The sequence below is a fragment of the Hordeum vulgare genome, chromosome 7H, assembly GCF_904849725.1.
Source record: "Hordeum vulgare subsp. vulgare chromosome 7H, MorexV3_pseudomolecules_assembly, whole genome shotgun sequence".
NCBI lineage: Eukaryota > Viridiplantae > Streptophyta > Magnoliopsida > Poales > Poaceae > Hordeum > Hordeum vulgare.
In genome coordinates this window covers 598,768,722-598,784,837 of record NC_058524.1, presented here as the reverse complement: position 1 = coordinate 598,784,837, position 16,116 = coordinate 598,768,722, and the positions used below count along the sequence as shown (strand labels likewise).

General features: G+C 45.4%; 1 protein-coding gene across 1 annotated transcript; it reads left to right on the top strand.

The window, feature by feature from the left end:
• Positions 1-13,867: 13,867 nt before the first annotated feature.
• On the top strand, positions 13,868-15,081 carry LOC123412753 (probable glutathione S-transferase GSTU6). The gene is made up of 2 exons (XM_045105689.1): positions 13,868-14,466; positions 14,546-15,081. The coding sequence occupies exons 1-2, from the start codon at positions 13,999-14,001 to the stop codon at positions 14,927-14,929; spliced, it is 852 nt and encodes a 283-aa protein (XP_044961624.1). The 5' UTR covers positions 13,868-13,998; the 3' UTR covers positions 14,930-15,081.
• Positions 15,082-16,116: the final 1,035 nt, after the last annotated feature.

The window sequence follows — 16,116 nt, the reverse complement described above, 5'->3', positions numbered from 1 at the left end:
CAATGCGTGGCACATCAGGCTTCAATGAGTCCAACTAAAACAGTGTTTCCTCCTATGAATGTTTTCCATTTGCTGATTGACAGATTGGTGTCGTATTTTATGGATGTTTTCCATGACCGATTCACGGATCGGTGTTGATGACCTGTATAATGATCAAACTTTTAAAGAAACGGTGTGTTTATAGTTTCGATTGAAAAAACAACGCCAAGTAGACACCATAAAACATGTTTGACCTGTAAACTTTTTAAGGACACGGTAAATTCATCCACAAAAACGTTATATGTATAGGTTTGAAGACAGTATGCAGTTCAACCCGTAAAACTGGTCAAACTTCGTAGGAGCAAACGCGTCGCCGCGAATCTACCTGAAATTCACCGGGATCCGTCGCCGTATGTTGGAAGAAGCCGTCGCACGCCAAAATTTATCGCCGTCGGTCCGAATTACGGCCAGCTCGATCTCCACTGCCGAGGCGAGGCCTTCCACGGGCAGGATGGAGCAGGCCATCGGCGGCCTGAATCAGGACGGGGCGGCACCGAAGAAAAGCGGGGTAGGGTGTGGGAGCTCGCGTGGCCACGGCAGAGAACGTACGCGCGACGGCGGGCAGTGTCGAGCTCAATCGGGGACGGACAACGCCGAGCTCCATTGGGGGCAGGCGACGCAGGGCTCCTCCACTGCATGCATGGCCGGGAACGGGCGACGCCAGGACGAGGCGGGCGGCGCCGGGACGAGGCGTGGCAGGTGGGCGAGGCACGCCGTGGTCGGAGGCGGAATCGTCGGGATGGAAGGAGGAAAGAAAGAAAATGAGCTATAGCTGGATATAGTTTTATTTACAGGCTTGTTTTATTCGGGATAATTTTACATAGTAAAAATGATGTACAGTGCCCTCATATGCGTTTTTAAAGATCGGTTTTTACGGAACGCACCATCTGAATAAAGCGGCAAAGTTGTTGGGCGTTTGCTGTTGTTTTGTGTGTTTGATTGATGGGAAAATCTAATTGGCAGCGTGCGCACGGCTGCGTTGCCGTGCGGCGGGCAGACCAGCCCTGCAAGAGTTTTGCATGCTACAGACAACTGCGATTTCTTTTGTTGTTTGAAATTCAAAAAGTTTTATCTACAAAACCGTTAATTCAATCGATGATCCGTTTTTACCATTGGCTTTCTCGCGACGAGTTCTTCGAAACTAGATCCCATGTCGATATGTTTTGTCAACTATTTTTTTCCGTTCATACTTGCCACATTTTTTGACCCACTTGCCATATTATTAATCACTTACTTGCCTCAAAAAAATAACTTGATTGTCACTTTTTAATGTTGTTTCGTACAAAAGCCTTGTAACAGATTTCATTATACATGATATAAAAGCATGTTATTGGTTGTGTTTGCCAACTTGTCATATTGACATACAATTTTGCTAGAAAACTATTTCGTGTGCTTGTTAGTTTAACTATGTCGAGTTGTCATATTTACAAGCGATGACCAAAAAGTATTTCTTGTGGTCATTGGTTTTAAATATGTTGAGTTGTCATATTTTTGCGCGTAATCGCCTAAAAAAGTTGTTTGTGCTTGCTAGTTTGATTATGTCGAGATGTCATATTTATTCACAATTTGTAAAAATATGACGATTAAGTTATTTTTTATCAGACAAGTAAGTACTTACTAATATGACAAACAAGTACAACAAATGTGGTAAGTATAAGAAAAAAAAAGTTATCGAAACATATCGACACGGGATCTAGTTTTGAAGATTTCATCGAAACAAAGTCAACGGCGAAAACGGATCATTGGTCAAATTAACGGTTCAAGAGATAAAAGTTTTTTTTTTGTATCAGGCTTTTGCATGCATGCAGTGGGTCCCTTTTTTGTAATTCCCTGCATGCAAGCACTCTAGTTTTGTTCACAGGATGGATGGAAGTGGTTAGGACAGTGGGAAATGCTTTATAATCAGCGATGGTGGCACCTTTTTTAGTCCTAACTCTCGTGGCTTTTGGGAGTAGTAGGGCCGCAGTATGGAAACCCCTGGGTGCGGCGCCGCTGCCTAGTGGCGTCCTTGATTGATTGACAAGAGTGCAACACGATCGGTGTCGCTGAACCGTGGCGTATCTGCGGCTTGTCCGGCCCCGCCGCCCCGCGGGGAAGATGGATGGAGCGGGCCGTCGGGAAGGGGAGCTAAAGCTGACCCCACACGCTCGGCCGAGGCGAATATGCCGGCTCGCGTAACCGAGATTCATTCCAGGAATCGGATTCGCGTCCAGGTGGGCTGCATCTCATCTCACCAACCCCCCGTGGCCCCGTCGCCGTGCAGCACAGCACAGCAGCCAGCGTGCTCCGATCCCACCAACCCTCCCGTTGCGTCGGAGGCAGACGATGGCCGTTGGCCGGGCGGGGCTCCAGTCCGGCGTCAACGTCCACCCACGAAACGTTCCGCCATCCTCGGTATCACCATCCTCTTGTGATTTGCATCCGGCACAAAGAAGCCGTCACTGGGAAATTACCAACAAAGAAATAGTTCTGCTACTACTGGACGAGCTCTCCTCTGCCATGCATATCGTCAAACGCCTATACAATATTACAGATGGGAATCGTTTCGTATCGCTGCCGCTCTTTTTTAATGCACGTTTTAAAACAGATAGCAAAAGGTGCGTACGTTGCAACAAGAGAAAAAAATTGCACACGCTTTTAATCTTTTTATAATCACTAGCAAAAGGACACGTGCGTTGCAACGGCAGAAAAATAATTATAATCTCCAATGATGCTGATCATATTATGTCTTTAAATTTTTAGGACATTTCCTGAAATGCATGAACATTTTTTGAATTATCAAACATTTTTTCAATTGCACTCAAAAAATAACACACAAACTTTTTTTCAAAATCATGGACTTTTATTGTTTTCACCAACATTGTTCTCAAAATTATGAACATTGTTCTGAATATGCGAATATTTTTACAAAAATCCTGAGCATTTTTAGAATTCACAAATATTTTATATTTTCTTCAAACTTTTATTTCAAAATTCCCAGTTTTACAAATTGAAAAGTTTTTCAAAGTTCTAAATTATTTAAACAAAAAAATGGAACAGAAAAATGAAAATAAAAAATGAGACTAAAAACAGAGGCACACACTGTTTTTAAGATTTTTACACACACTTTTGTTTAAAATCGTTGACTTTTTTATTTTATGGACATTTTCTCAAAGTTTAAACATTTTTTTATATGCAAACATTTTTCAAAACTCTTGAGTAGTTTTTGAATTCTCAAAAAAATGTTTTTTTGAATATTTTATTTAGAAATTCTCAGTTTCCTAAAATTGAGAAAAGTTGTTTGAAGTTCTAAATTATTTAAAGTAAAAAAACAAAATGGAACTGAAAAGAAAAATAAAAAAACAGGCGCCCACGCATGGGTCGGCCCAAACAGGCGTGCTGCATTTTTTTCCAACGCAAGAGCGTGTAATATAGGAGGTGCCTACATGGGCCGGCCCAGTCCGAAGATTTTCCTGTTTGAAACGCTTTTTATGACTTATAGGTGGCATTTGTGGGTAATTTTAGTCAACTTTAAGGGCAATTTAGATGACGTACGGAAGAAACACTATTTGCTTTATTAGTAGGTAAGATTTTAATTTATTAAAATAATAAGCTAACTAACTAATGTAGTCAGTCCTATCATATTTTGTTGAGAAATCAACCCGTTCATTGTTAATTCCACCATGATGAGAAATTGAGCGGGACAAACAAAGCAAAACAAAGAGGCTACATGAATTGGTCAATGGACTGTTATCTTATTTCACTCATGGGGTAGAGAATGTGGGATCAGATGACAAACTGAAGGTGGTGTTCCATTCTCTCTCTACAACAATGCAATCTTACATTCAATACATTCATTCATCAGCAAACAAATTCCCACAAAACAAATTTTCTTGCCGGTGTTTGGCACACGGTTGGAGACATGGGGAGGGGATCTCACCAGATGATGAGTTTCTGCCGGAGGAGGGGATACGATGAGGGAAGCAAGGGTTAGGCGCCTCTATCTGACCATAAGGAGTCGCTGTTGCCGCGCCATAACCTCGGAGTTCCCCGTGTGAGCCATGGAGGCCCGTCTCCACCTGCAAGTACTTCGCTCCGCTGCGCCTTATCCGCGCGCCGTCGTCATTCTGCATCGAGCAGACGCACCATCCCAAGTCGTTGTAGCTGTCGCGTTGATTTGATCCAGAAGCTGTGCTCGAGCACCGAAATAGGGGCAGCAAGCGGGCAGAGGTACGACCGCGGAGGCAGGTGGGTTGAGATCGACAGCAGTGGTGGTTGAGGTTGGCCACGGCGGCGAGTGGTGTGGCAGCGGACTGGACACATGCCTGGGTGGACCAGGGTCGACGCGATGCGCTCGAGCGCCGCAACGGGGGCAGTGAGCGGGGAGAGGTACAGCCGCGGAGGCGGATGGGTTGAGATCGGCAGCGGTGGCGATTGAGGTCGGCCGTGGCGGCGAGTGGTGTGGCGGCGGCCTGGGCACAGGCGAGGGTGGCCCAGGGTCGACGGGAGGAGGCGATGCGTACATGTATAATTTTTGCAGCGAATCATTTTTTCCTTTTACGTTGCAGATAAATGATGGAGCGCGGGTTGAATAACAAATATTACAAGGGCTTTTTTATAAAAATACCGTGGTGGATTTTCCGACGAAAGCAATAGCCGCTTTATTATTAGGTATAGATTTGCTATTTCACATCTACATGTAAAATAATATCTCAAATCTAACTTTCTAACCATATGATGTAGACATCAAGATTCATATTAAAAAATTGTCCTTTCATGTTAAACCCGTAGGCATTGCTCGCGTGAGATGCTCATGTGCGGTCTTTAGAGCAACTCTAACAGACCCCGCAAAACGGCCGGCCCGCAAAAAATCCGACGACTATGCGGGTTCGGGCTCATTTTCCTGCCAGAACAGACACTGCAAACGCGGCCCGACCTGAAAATGTTTTGCGGTGGCCCGTAAACGCGACCCCTCGATCGATATAACTGCGGGTTCAATCGCTGGATGCGGGTCGAAACCCTATCCCTTCATCGCCGCGAATCCCCCCCCACCTCACCGCCGGCGCCTCCAATCCGCCGCCGCGTGCCTCCATTACGCAGCGTAGCTGCTCCAATCCACCGCCACGCATGGCCGGCTCTGGTAGCCGTAGGGACAACGACCCCGAGAGGGCTCGTAGAGTTATATCCGACGCCGCCCGTAAGCGCACCGCCCGCCGATACACGCGCTGGGGCCTAACGCCGCCGCCGTCGCTCCTCTGTCGCGAGACAGAGGAGTACGACCGCGCGCGAGGCCGCCTCTTCTTCGGCACAAGCTCAATCGCGTCGAGCTCCCGCTCGTCCTCCTCCGTCCCACCGGTGAAGAGGGAGCTCGAAGAGCTCCCGTCGGTGAAGATGGAGCTGGAGGACGAGACGGTGCCGGAGCGACGTGCCGGGGCCGTCGTCGGACCGGAGGACTTCCTCCCTTCGGCGGAGGCGGATAGCCTCTTGCCCGTGTTGCTGGCGCGGAGTGCACGGGAGGCCGAAGAGGACCAGCAGCGCCGCCGGAGGAAAGAGGAGATCGACACCGTGTTCTACGAGCAGGGTGTCGCATCGGCCATCGCCTTCGGCCACAAGGTGGAGGAGTGACGCCGCGAAGCTACCGCGCAGAAGCGCATCTACGTCGAGCTCTCCTCCGACGAGGACGACGACTAAACGTAGGTTGTCTACTACTGCACGAGCTCGACTCTGGTGAGCTCCATTTTGCGTAGTGCGGTAGTAGCTCCAGTAGGTGATGCCCCATCTAGTACTAATGAATGTAGTGTTGTATGATCATGAATGTAGTGTTGTATGATCATGACTGTGGTTGAACATGCCCGCGAATGTTTATTTTTTAAATTATACAGTTTCATTATGCGGGTTCTGTTCTGCAGCGCAACTTTTTGTCCCGCAAAACCCCACTTTGACGACCTGCAAAACGCGTTTGCAAGTCGTGAATATACAGGTTCTGTTAGAGTTGCTCTTAGGCCGTTGTTTGCGTGTGGGCTGCAGTACAAGCGATTTTTCTATTTTCTTTTTCCCAATTTTCCAGATTTTTTTTCTTATTTTCTCATTTGTCTGTTTCAAATCACAAAATAATTAAACATGTTTTTTTATTTTTTATTTTTTTATTTTTAACTCATGATTTGTTTTTCAAATTTGTTAGTTGATTGTCCGTCATCAAATGTTTTTTTTTCTAGTTAAAAGTCCACCCTTAGGGCCTGTTCAAAAGTCTTGCCAACTCTCCCAACTCCAAAAATTCAGCTTCCCAACCTAGCTTCTCACTCCACACAGAGATTCAGGTCCGTTGGGGAGCAAAAACAGCTTCTCCGTCGCAATGGTTTGGCTGGTAGCGGGTCTTCACCTGTCTAGAGCCATATTGGGTTGGATGGAGATCATTCCATGGGCTGGCAAGCCTAATTTGAATGCAAGAGTGCAGCCCAGAAAAGAAGTAGAAACATGTTTCTGTATGAGGAAAGAGCCACGAGTCAGTTTTCATGAGAAAAGAAGGAATGAGGGAGATTAAACGAGACGTTTTCTTGACTTGACGGTGGCATACTTGGTAATTCCAGCCAACTCCATGTTTTACAGGATTTCTGAAGCTGCGATTTCCCAGCTTCTTTTAACTCCACGCTTATGGTTGTATTTTAGGAGTGCCACATAGGATGAATAATGAGGTGAATGAGAAAGTATTAAAAAAGGCTTTACCTTCTCTTATTTAAACAAGAGGCGATCTCTTAACACAATACGTCTCACCATGTTTTTAAGAATAACTAATTATAAAAAATAAGACTAAGAGATGATTCATTGTAGACTTTTTTTTTTTTCATCTTTAAATTACATGCAAGATTTAAAATAAGATTATCTTATCAAGCATTGTACATGCCCTTACACTATCATGGACTACAACTTCTCTAAGTTAGCTTCTACTTCCTCCGTTTCTAAATATTTGTCTTTTTAGGTATTCAATTACAGACTACAAACAAAGTAAAATGAATGAATTTGTATTTTAAATTATGTCTATATACATGTATATATAATTTATATTTTTTTAAACAAATATTTAAGAACAAAGGGAATAGGAGCTAAAACGTTCGGCTCGGCTCCAAAAATGAATTTTATGAAGCGTGGAGCTGAAGGACTTCAGAACATGCCCTTAACTTCAGAATATACCTAGTAACGAATCGAGGGTGAAATTACTCGGACAAACAAAGGTCTTCTTGTTCCATTTGTGTGTTTTAAAAACACAAACCTTTCCAATTCATGATTCTATTATTATCATTGTTATTATTATAATTTTCTATTTTCTCTTTTTAACTTTTTGTTTTTAAATTTATTATTTTCTCCATCGTTGTTAGTATAAGGTTTTTTTTTTAGAGAATTACTTATTTAACACTGCTCCCCCCCTCATTTGACACTGTAAAAGTTTTTCTTTCTTATGTAACACCAACACTAAAATTTGTTCCCTTTGTAACACTTCCATCCATTTTAACCACTAACGTGTGAAATGATACCTGAAAAGACGATTTTACCCTTAATGAACTTTTGACCAAAATTCTTCACATAAAATTAGTTCAAACATTGAGCAAAACCTCCCATATAATTTGATGCATATCAAGATCACACAATTCACATATACATATATTTCAACAAATATTATTCAAATTTGCACATAAATATCCAGGCTCACATCAAAATACACATATATCTCTTACAACATACAACATTTCCAAGTTCACATATATGGGTCCAACATCCAAGTCCACATCACACTACTAGAAAAAGGTTGTTAGTGACGCACCTATTTTGGCTATTAATGACGCACTATAGGTACGCCACTATTATCATGCCACTACTAATAAATAGTAATGACGCCACTGTTAATCTACATAACAGTGACACACCACCTGTTGCCCCATTACTATCCCAGACACTAATGACGCATTTTAGATAATGCGCCACTGCTGTTACTGCAAGGGGCCATGTGTAGCTTGTGCTCTTGGTTACTAATGGCGCACTTTTAGATAATGCGTTACCCGGGTTTTTATTTATGTGCGTCACTAAAGTGCAATATGGTGCGTCACTACTATGAATATTAGGAATTATTATTTTTTGCTTTTCTGATATTTGCAGAGGTTACAAAATACATTACAACACAGAATATAAACAACAACATATATATAAACAGCAGATTTATCGAATACAATAGAAGATTAGTCTTCGAATACAATTCATCATATTAGTCTCCGAATTCAAAATACCGAACAAAGTTAGAACATTACAAGTCTCGAGACCACGAGTAGCGAGTTTGTCTTCATATTACAAGTCGATATCTAAACTACCATCACATAAAAGAGGGTTGCGGTCACGATGAGCATCATCACGATGAAACTGATCTTCATCCGGTTCCTCCTCCGCTCCCTCCTCTCTCCCGCTAGATAGCGCGCGTATCTAGCTTCATCCTCCGCCCTAGTGGTGTACCCTTTGTAATTGTTTTGCAACAACATATATACATGTCCACATTAGTGCATATCAGCTACTTCCTCTGTACCTAAATAATTGTAGTTGGGGAGAACTAGTCTAGTTCTCCCCAACTACAAAGTTCTCCCCAACTACAATTATTTAGGTATAGAGGGAGTATATACCAACGGTTCAAGTGTCAGGTTGCTAGAAACTCCATCAGGCAACTAACCCAACCTCGACGTGCACGTGCGACTCGGCTGCTGGATGTACACTTGGGATGAAAAACTTTGCTCCCCAACCAACAAATGACCCACCTAGCATTCTGAATCTCCACCACCATCTCGCTAGCTCGCACATGAGTCCATTGCATCGATGATGTCTTGGTTCCTTCGGTCGGTCGTTCGGCTAATGCTCCTGTCGACGCCGAGCTTCTTCTCCACCATGCGTACAATCTGAGCCATACAGAGTCAAAGAATAAGAGGAGCACGTGAGCAATGCACATAGGGAGACCAACTATAGTATGCATCGATTTCTCCCGGCAAACTAATTGATTGATACTAGCATAGATATTCGGTCAGGACGACAGGGTTTTGTTGTTTATGATCCAAACCAAACCAAATGTAACCAACTGAACCGACTCCAATACAGGCTTTTCTTACCATCCACCCATCCAAGAATACTACTGCCTTGGAGCTATTATTAATCTAAGATAATCCATACATTTTTCATGAAGGACCTTGCGTGCTGAATACTGAAATTTGCTCATGCTTAACTCTGAGAGAGAGAGATGGGTGAGAGACCTTCCATGGTGTCGGGTCGAAGCATGGTCGCCCCCCCTCTCCCGGCCAGGAGCACTGCAGTGACCGTCGCAGATCTCAAACCTGCTCAAACTGGGAGGAAGAGGACGGTTATTGTTGCAGTGACGGTGAGTGACAGTGCGTTCCATCAATGAAGCAGCTCCTCGCAGGGGTCCAAGTTGCCGGCAGCTAAGTACCTTCATGAAGGAAAACACATATTATAACCAGCAAGTATAAATTATAACCAGCAAGTATGTACGCTTGTAACACCACCACATGGTAGAGACAAACTCTCTAGTATGTGCATTTACACTGGCGGGAAAAAGATGCAAATGATCTAGGTGAGGTAACAATGTAGATCACAACGGACACATGTATGCACATATGTGCTCCTCCTGCTTCACTTGTCCAAACTTAAGATCATGACAAGAGTACAATACACACACCCATACGCTTGGTCGTTGCCAAGTAACCAAGCAAGTTGAGGTCAGTTTTTTTCCTTGATAAATCTGCCGATCATAAACGAAAGAATAGCATGCCAAGTAGAGTAATTTACTTGACACAAGTCTGTTTATTTACTAGTACTGCTAGAACAGAGAGGGACCTCTTGTCTGAAACTAAATGAGGGCAGAGGAGAATTTTGTGAGTCAATCAACTTAGTCCTTAGTTTACAGGATCAACAGATTTATCGGAACCTTGGCGGCCACTAAAATGGCAGAATCAGTCCTTGGTTTACAGGATGCCAACCTGACCACTAAAATGTAGTGTGCGTGTGGTCTAGCTAGAAATTGGACAAGAGCAGCAGAGCATTTATAAGGAGACGAGAGCAGGGAGCGGGTACCTTGCCTTATGCAGAGTCGTCAAGCTCGAGCTAGGACTCAACCATGTCTTCCTGGTCGAGCTCAGGGGTGGGGTCCTGCATGACAGGGCTGTCGGCTCCCCTCGAGCAGGACAGGGCTACCGGCTGGGCACGCCCCTACTATCCGCCTCCTCGAGCAGGACAGGGTTGCCCGCTGGGCGCGCCCCTACTATCCGCCTCCTCGAGCAGGACATGGCCCGCGCCCTCCTGCTGCCGTCGCCGTCCCATCCGTGCCATGTTGTAGAAAGGGAACGAAACGAGGAGATGGTGAAGTGAGGTGGGGAGGGAGAATCTATGCAAGGAATGAGTGGAAGTACCAACCTGGGATAGCCCGGTGCCGGATCCGCAGGCTGCTGGACTCACCGTCGCCGGAGATGAGGTGGCGACCGAAACCCTAGCTAGCCACGGGGAACAATGGAGGATGGGAGCACGGATTCTGGACGAAGGGGAAGGAGGCGTGGAGCTTGGGGAGCTCGGGGGAGTGCTTCCCGTTGTCGGAGCTCATCGAAATAGGCCGACGTGGGCTCTGTGGGTTTTAACTAGTTTTGAAAAAAAATTGTTAGTAGTGGCGCACCGTGGGTGTGGTGCGCCATTACTAGTTAAAACTAGTAATGGTGCACTTTCCCCTGATGCGCCACTGCTAAGTCTGGAAAGGGTGTGGGGCCAAAACAAAACTAATAATGACGCACCACACACCAGGTGCGCCATTAGTAATATGGCCATTAATGGCACATTGTGCGCCATTAATGTTCATATTAGCTATAGCCGTTTTTCTAGTAGTTCATATGAGCAACACAAAAGGATTATCATCATATTCAGATAACTTTTTGCTACTTTTCTTCGACATTCCACATGATCATAATCAACTGCCTAAGCTTGTCATCATAGTACTGCACATGTGCAACTTCTTAATTATATAGGGCAAAACTAAGATTTTTAGAGCATCATCATAGTACTGCACATGTGCAACTTCCAAATAACACGGAGGGTACTGCTCTACAATTGATTCAGTCAGATCCTTATAGTTTGTCAAGTTGCAATCGATGATCTTCTCAAAACAAAAAGAGTAAAGTCTGTAAAAAACCTTGAAGTTGTTGACTTAGTTGGAATCGAACATGGAACTCTCAATCCCTGAAACGAGCACCATGTACTAACAAATCCCGGCCTAACGTGACATTTAGTTCCTAACCAAACATCGGGAATGATGATATGGCAAAGTAGCACGGGAACATAGTGCTGGGAGATGGCTTGGGCCTGCCTATGTGCTCGGCACATGCATCTGCGTCCATACGTCCAGGTTGACTGCTTCTGTTTCTCGTCTTCTGCGGCGACGGACATGGTGACGAGCGGCTGATCGCGACGGCGTGACGAAGGATCTTGGCCACGAAGGAGACAAGGTAAATCCCTCACCGCTGCTCGTTCGCACTGGCTCAGATGCCAGTTTTTAATAGCCATAATTAGGGCTTTTTTCCCTAGTAAAGTAGGAGTTTTGCGGGTTTAATCGGAGGGTTAAATTCAAATTCTTTCATTGTAGGGATTTAGGGTTTCACAATGGATCCAGAAGAAATATTGTCGGTTCGGTTTCATATTGGTGGGGAGTTCATACAGATTGGGCGAACGCTGGATTATGTTGGGGGTGATGAAGCAATTTCTGAGATAGAAGGAGAGAAGTTATCGCTCGAGGAGATTAAGGGATTTCTGAAAGATAATATAGCTGTCAAGGATTCAATGAAGCTACATTTTTTGATGCATGGCAGGGAGCTTGCGAATGGCTTACATTTTTTGTATGATGGGGTAGGTTGTGTGAAAATGTCAGAGCATGCTATAGATGGTGGTGTTGCAGATATATATATGTGGAGTACAAGTGTGAAGAGGTATCTGAGAATGGATCCAGTGGCAGTGATTTCGAGAAGGAAATTATAAGCTTGGGAGACTGTGATGACTGTGAAGTGCCAGAAGTGTTGCCTGCAGAAGCTGATGACAGTGGGCCAATTACATTTGATCTACTGGATTCACACGCAATTCTCGAGAAGGTTCTACTGCCAGATGACACTGGTGTTATCACACAAGTGATGAGTAGTCCTAGGAAATCATTTAGGGGTAGAGGAAGCATAGGAGAAGGAAGCTCACAACAATCTGAAGTCTTTGCTGGAAATTCCCAAGTGGCAAATCATATTAATCAAGCTTTAGTGTTGAGAGAGGATCACATTACTGAAGAAAAGAGTGAAGAATACTCAGAGTTTGAAGAAGATTCATATTATGTGGCACACAATGCTGATAGTGAAGAGGAATCAGAGGTTCCAAACCTGAGAAAAAAAGCAAAGCAGTTCAAGAAGAAGATGAGATCTTCTCAGAGATGGGTAGATGGGGAAAATGCTTCTGGTGCAATTCCAATTGATCTTGTAGCTAATGTTGAGGAAGTATTAGAAGAAATTAGCAAGGAAAATGAGTTTGAGTCCTCTGATGAGGATTATTCTTATGACGGGGAAGATGGGGAAGATGGAGACATGGCGAGGAGGAAGAGTAGATATTCAAGATTTAATCCTCATAGTGAAATTCCAATCTTCAGTTTGACAATGGTTTTCAAGAGAAAACAACAGTTGTGTAAGGCTATAAAGAGGTATGGTCTTGTCACCAAAAGGAGTGTTTCACGTACAAATAAATTTGTACTACTGCACACAAAATTTAGACAAAGTCACTATCAAATTTAATAAATTTCAATCATAATTCAGTGAAAGTTCATAGTTTTCTTCAAAAAAGCATACTTTTCATATAGGAATACTAAATCCATAGCAACAACGTTCGTATGATAGTCACACATTGCACTATTCAATATCAATCTACTTCACCCTACAATGAGCATTATTCACACTGCCCTAAATTTCCCACTCAAATCTCCACAAGCACCAATGGATGTGTTCACGTGTTGGTCAAGCCATATGATCACCAACCCCTCGAAAACGTCCAATCATTGAATTTGTGCGTCAAAATGGATGATTGTCGCTGCCAACAAAACCTAGCGAAAACAAGGGAAAGAAATGACGCAACAAGGGGGTGGCGAAAGGGGGAATTGGCACATACCATACGCGTGCGGGAACTCGGTCGCGACCTGTATGACGGGCTACATACCGCATCCCTCGCCTTCGACGGGTTCAAACCGACACAATGTCGATTTCCCCGAAGAGCTCGAGGAGAGCTCGAGGGAGATAGAAAGACAAAGGTTATGGGAGGGTTAGCAAGGTCGTTTGACGAAACTGTGATAATATGGAGATCCTCTTGAAATAATTCCGTCCGAACACTTGACAGAGGACCACTACGCGCTAATAGTCCATCTTTCAGTTTTTTATTTGTAAAACGGACAGAGCATGGCGCGTGCCACATTCTGACGTGGCATGCCACGTCCGTCGATTCAGGTTTTTCGTAGTCAGCTGTTACAACAAATAAGTTATTGTATATGAGCTTTATGGGCTTTTCAAGCTGATGTATGAATCTGTTAATTTTAAACAAGTTGTTGACTCCTCCATAAACATGAAACACAAGTAGTACTCCAAAGCATGACTTGGACAAGGCAAGTAGATCCGTATCCCTATCTTCCGTTGGAGCATCAATAATTCCAATACTCAACAACCGACCAACGCCGGGCAATAATGGAATACCAGATCATCTTTTTAGCTGCAGTATGAACTGAGAAAGAAGACACCAAGCCGAACACTTCACAGTTCTTACCATGCGAGGAGCAGCAACAGCCATGAAATGAACAATGTTGACGCATTATTCAATTGCAGCGTGACACACGCCTCTCCGATTCACCATTGACTCAGATCTGATGACCTCTGCAAACGAATCATGTGGCCTGCATTATTTAGACCTACTAACAGATCTTGTCGAGACTGGTCACTTCACTCACCAACCGTAGGCGCTCACTCTACTACATATCCAGTTATCCAGAGAGAGGGAGAGAGAGACGGAGGAGCGATCCCGAGAGCAGAAGCAATGGCCGGAGACGGAGACCTGAAGCTGCTGGGGTTGATGGTGAGCCCGTTCGTGACCCGCGTCCGGCTGGCGCTGCACATGAAGGGCGTGGGCTACGAGTACATCGAGACGGACGTGCTGGACAAGGGCGAGCTCCTCCTCCGCTACAACCCGGTGCACAAGAAGGTGCCCGTGCTCATCCACAACGGCGTGCCGCTCTGCGAGTCGCAGGTCATCGTGCAGTACGTCGACGAGGTCTGGTCCGCCGGCGCCCCCATCCTCCCCGCCGACCCCTACGCCCGCGCCACCGCCCGCTTCTGGGCCGCCTACGTCGACGACAAGGTGCGTGCTTTTCCGTGGATGTGACGCCGCCGGAGTGACGGCGTCGGTTGATCCATCTCTTCTTCTTGCTCTGCTGCAGCTGTTCCCCGCCTGGCTAGGCATCCTCCTGGCGCCGACCGAGGCGGCGAGGGCGGAGAAGGTCGACGCGACGCTCGCCGCGCTCGCGCAGCTGGAGGTGGCCGCGGCCGAGTGCCTGGACGGCGGCAGGAGGCCCTTGTTCGGCGGCGACTCCATCGGGTTCCTCGACCTCGCCGTCGGGTGCAACATGTTCTGGATGGAGGCGCTGCGCAGAATGTTCGGCGTGACGTTCCTCGACGCCGGCAGGACCCCGCTGCTGGCCGCGTGGGCGGGGCGGTTCGCGGCCACCGAGGCGGCGACGGCGGTGGTGCCGGACCCGGACGCCGCGGTGGCGTTCGCCAGGAAGCTTCAGGCCAAATACGGCGCCGCCCCGCCTGCCAACTGAATGCAGCAACTTGCATCGGTCCAGTTGACTCCCAAGTAGTGGTGCTCATCGTGGAAATAAGCCGGGAATCCGATGTGTGCTTTGGAACATGTAGGAGTACTTGGTGACTCGTGTAATAAAGCCATGGAAGAAATCATATATCATCTTTTTTACCTGACCAGATGGAATTATCTCTCCATCTCCATTGATCGTTGATCCCCAACTACGTCTCCTCAAGATAAGGCGTCAACGATAAGCTTCCCATCATTCGCACCAACAACGACATGGTGTCATTATTGAAGGTTTTTACGAGTTTTTTGTATGGGATTTAAGGTTTTTACTGGAAAGGTCAGAGATGCTGTGTGTGTGCATTAGTTAAACTAGCACAATGCCCGTGCGTTGCAACAACAGTAGAAGTGTCCACAAGATTTTTTTTTTTTTGCGGAAGTCATAGGATTTTATTCGAACATAATAGAGTTACAATCCTCATCAACGAGATCAGAGGCAATAGACGGAGATCTACCTAGCCGGCAAGTAGTACTATCCCCACTACGACCAAAATTCGCTAAACAATCTGCAACTCTATTTTAAACACGAGAAACTTTAACAAGAATAAAAACTCTATCACTTAAAAGAAACTTGATCTCCTCGATCATATGGCCATAGGCAGAGTTATCCAATGAAGTATCCTTTATGGCATTGATCGCAACAACACAGTCTGATTGAATCATAATGGAAGCTTCAGAATGTTCCGTGGTAAGCTTAATACCCTCTAGGAGCGCTTGTAATTCAGCTTCAAGCGCATCATTGCAATGGAACAACTTTCGGTATGCAGCAAATACCACCTCCCCCGTCCTTGTTCTCAGGATCATCCCCAAGCCAGCAGACCCATCCGATGCTCTGTACGATCCATCTATAGACAGCACCACCATACCAGCCAAAGGAGGAGGCCACGGTTCCCGTGAAACAGATTTCACCGTGCCACAGATTGGATCCATAGCAACCGGCGATTTTCCTTTGATTATCTCACCCACACTCCTCGAAATCTGAGTGAAAGTATTATGATAGCTTTGCAAGAAAGAGCAGGAGACATCTAGCGGAGGAGGGACATTACCATGCAATAACTCATTCCTGACAAACCAAGAGCGCCAGAGGATCATCAAAATTCTGCTGCGAATTGAAGCTGGGGCTTCTTCAAGGAGCTGAAA

What these genes read in the sequence shown, in the direction of transcription:
- LOC123412753 (XM_045105689.1), top strand. Translation starts at nt 13,999, where the DNA reads ATGTGGCCTGCATTATTTAGACCTACTAACAGATCTTGTCGAGACTGG. An exon ending in CCGCCTACGTCGACGACAAG is followed by an intron (nt 14,467 to 14,545) that starts GTGCGTGCTTTT and finishes GCTCTGCTGCAG; the next exon opens with CTGTTCCCCGCCTGGCTAGG.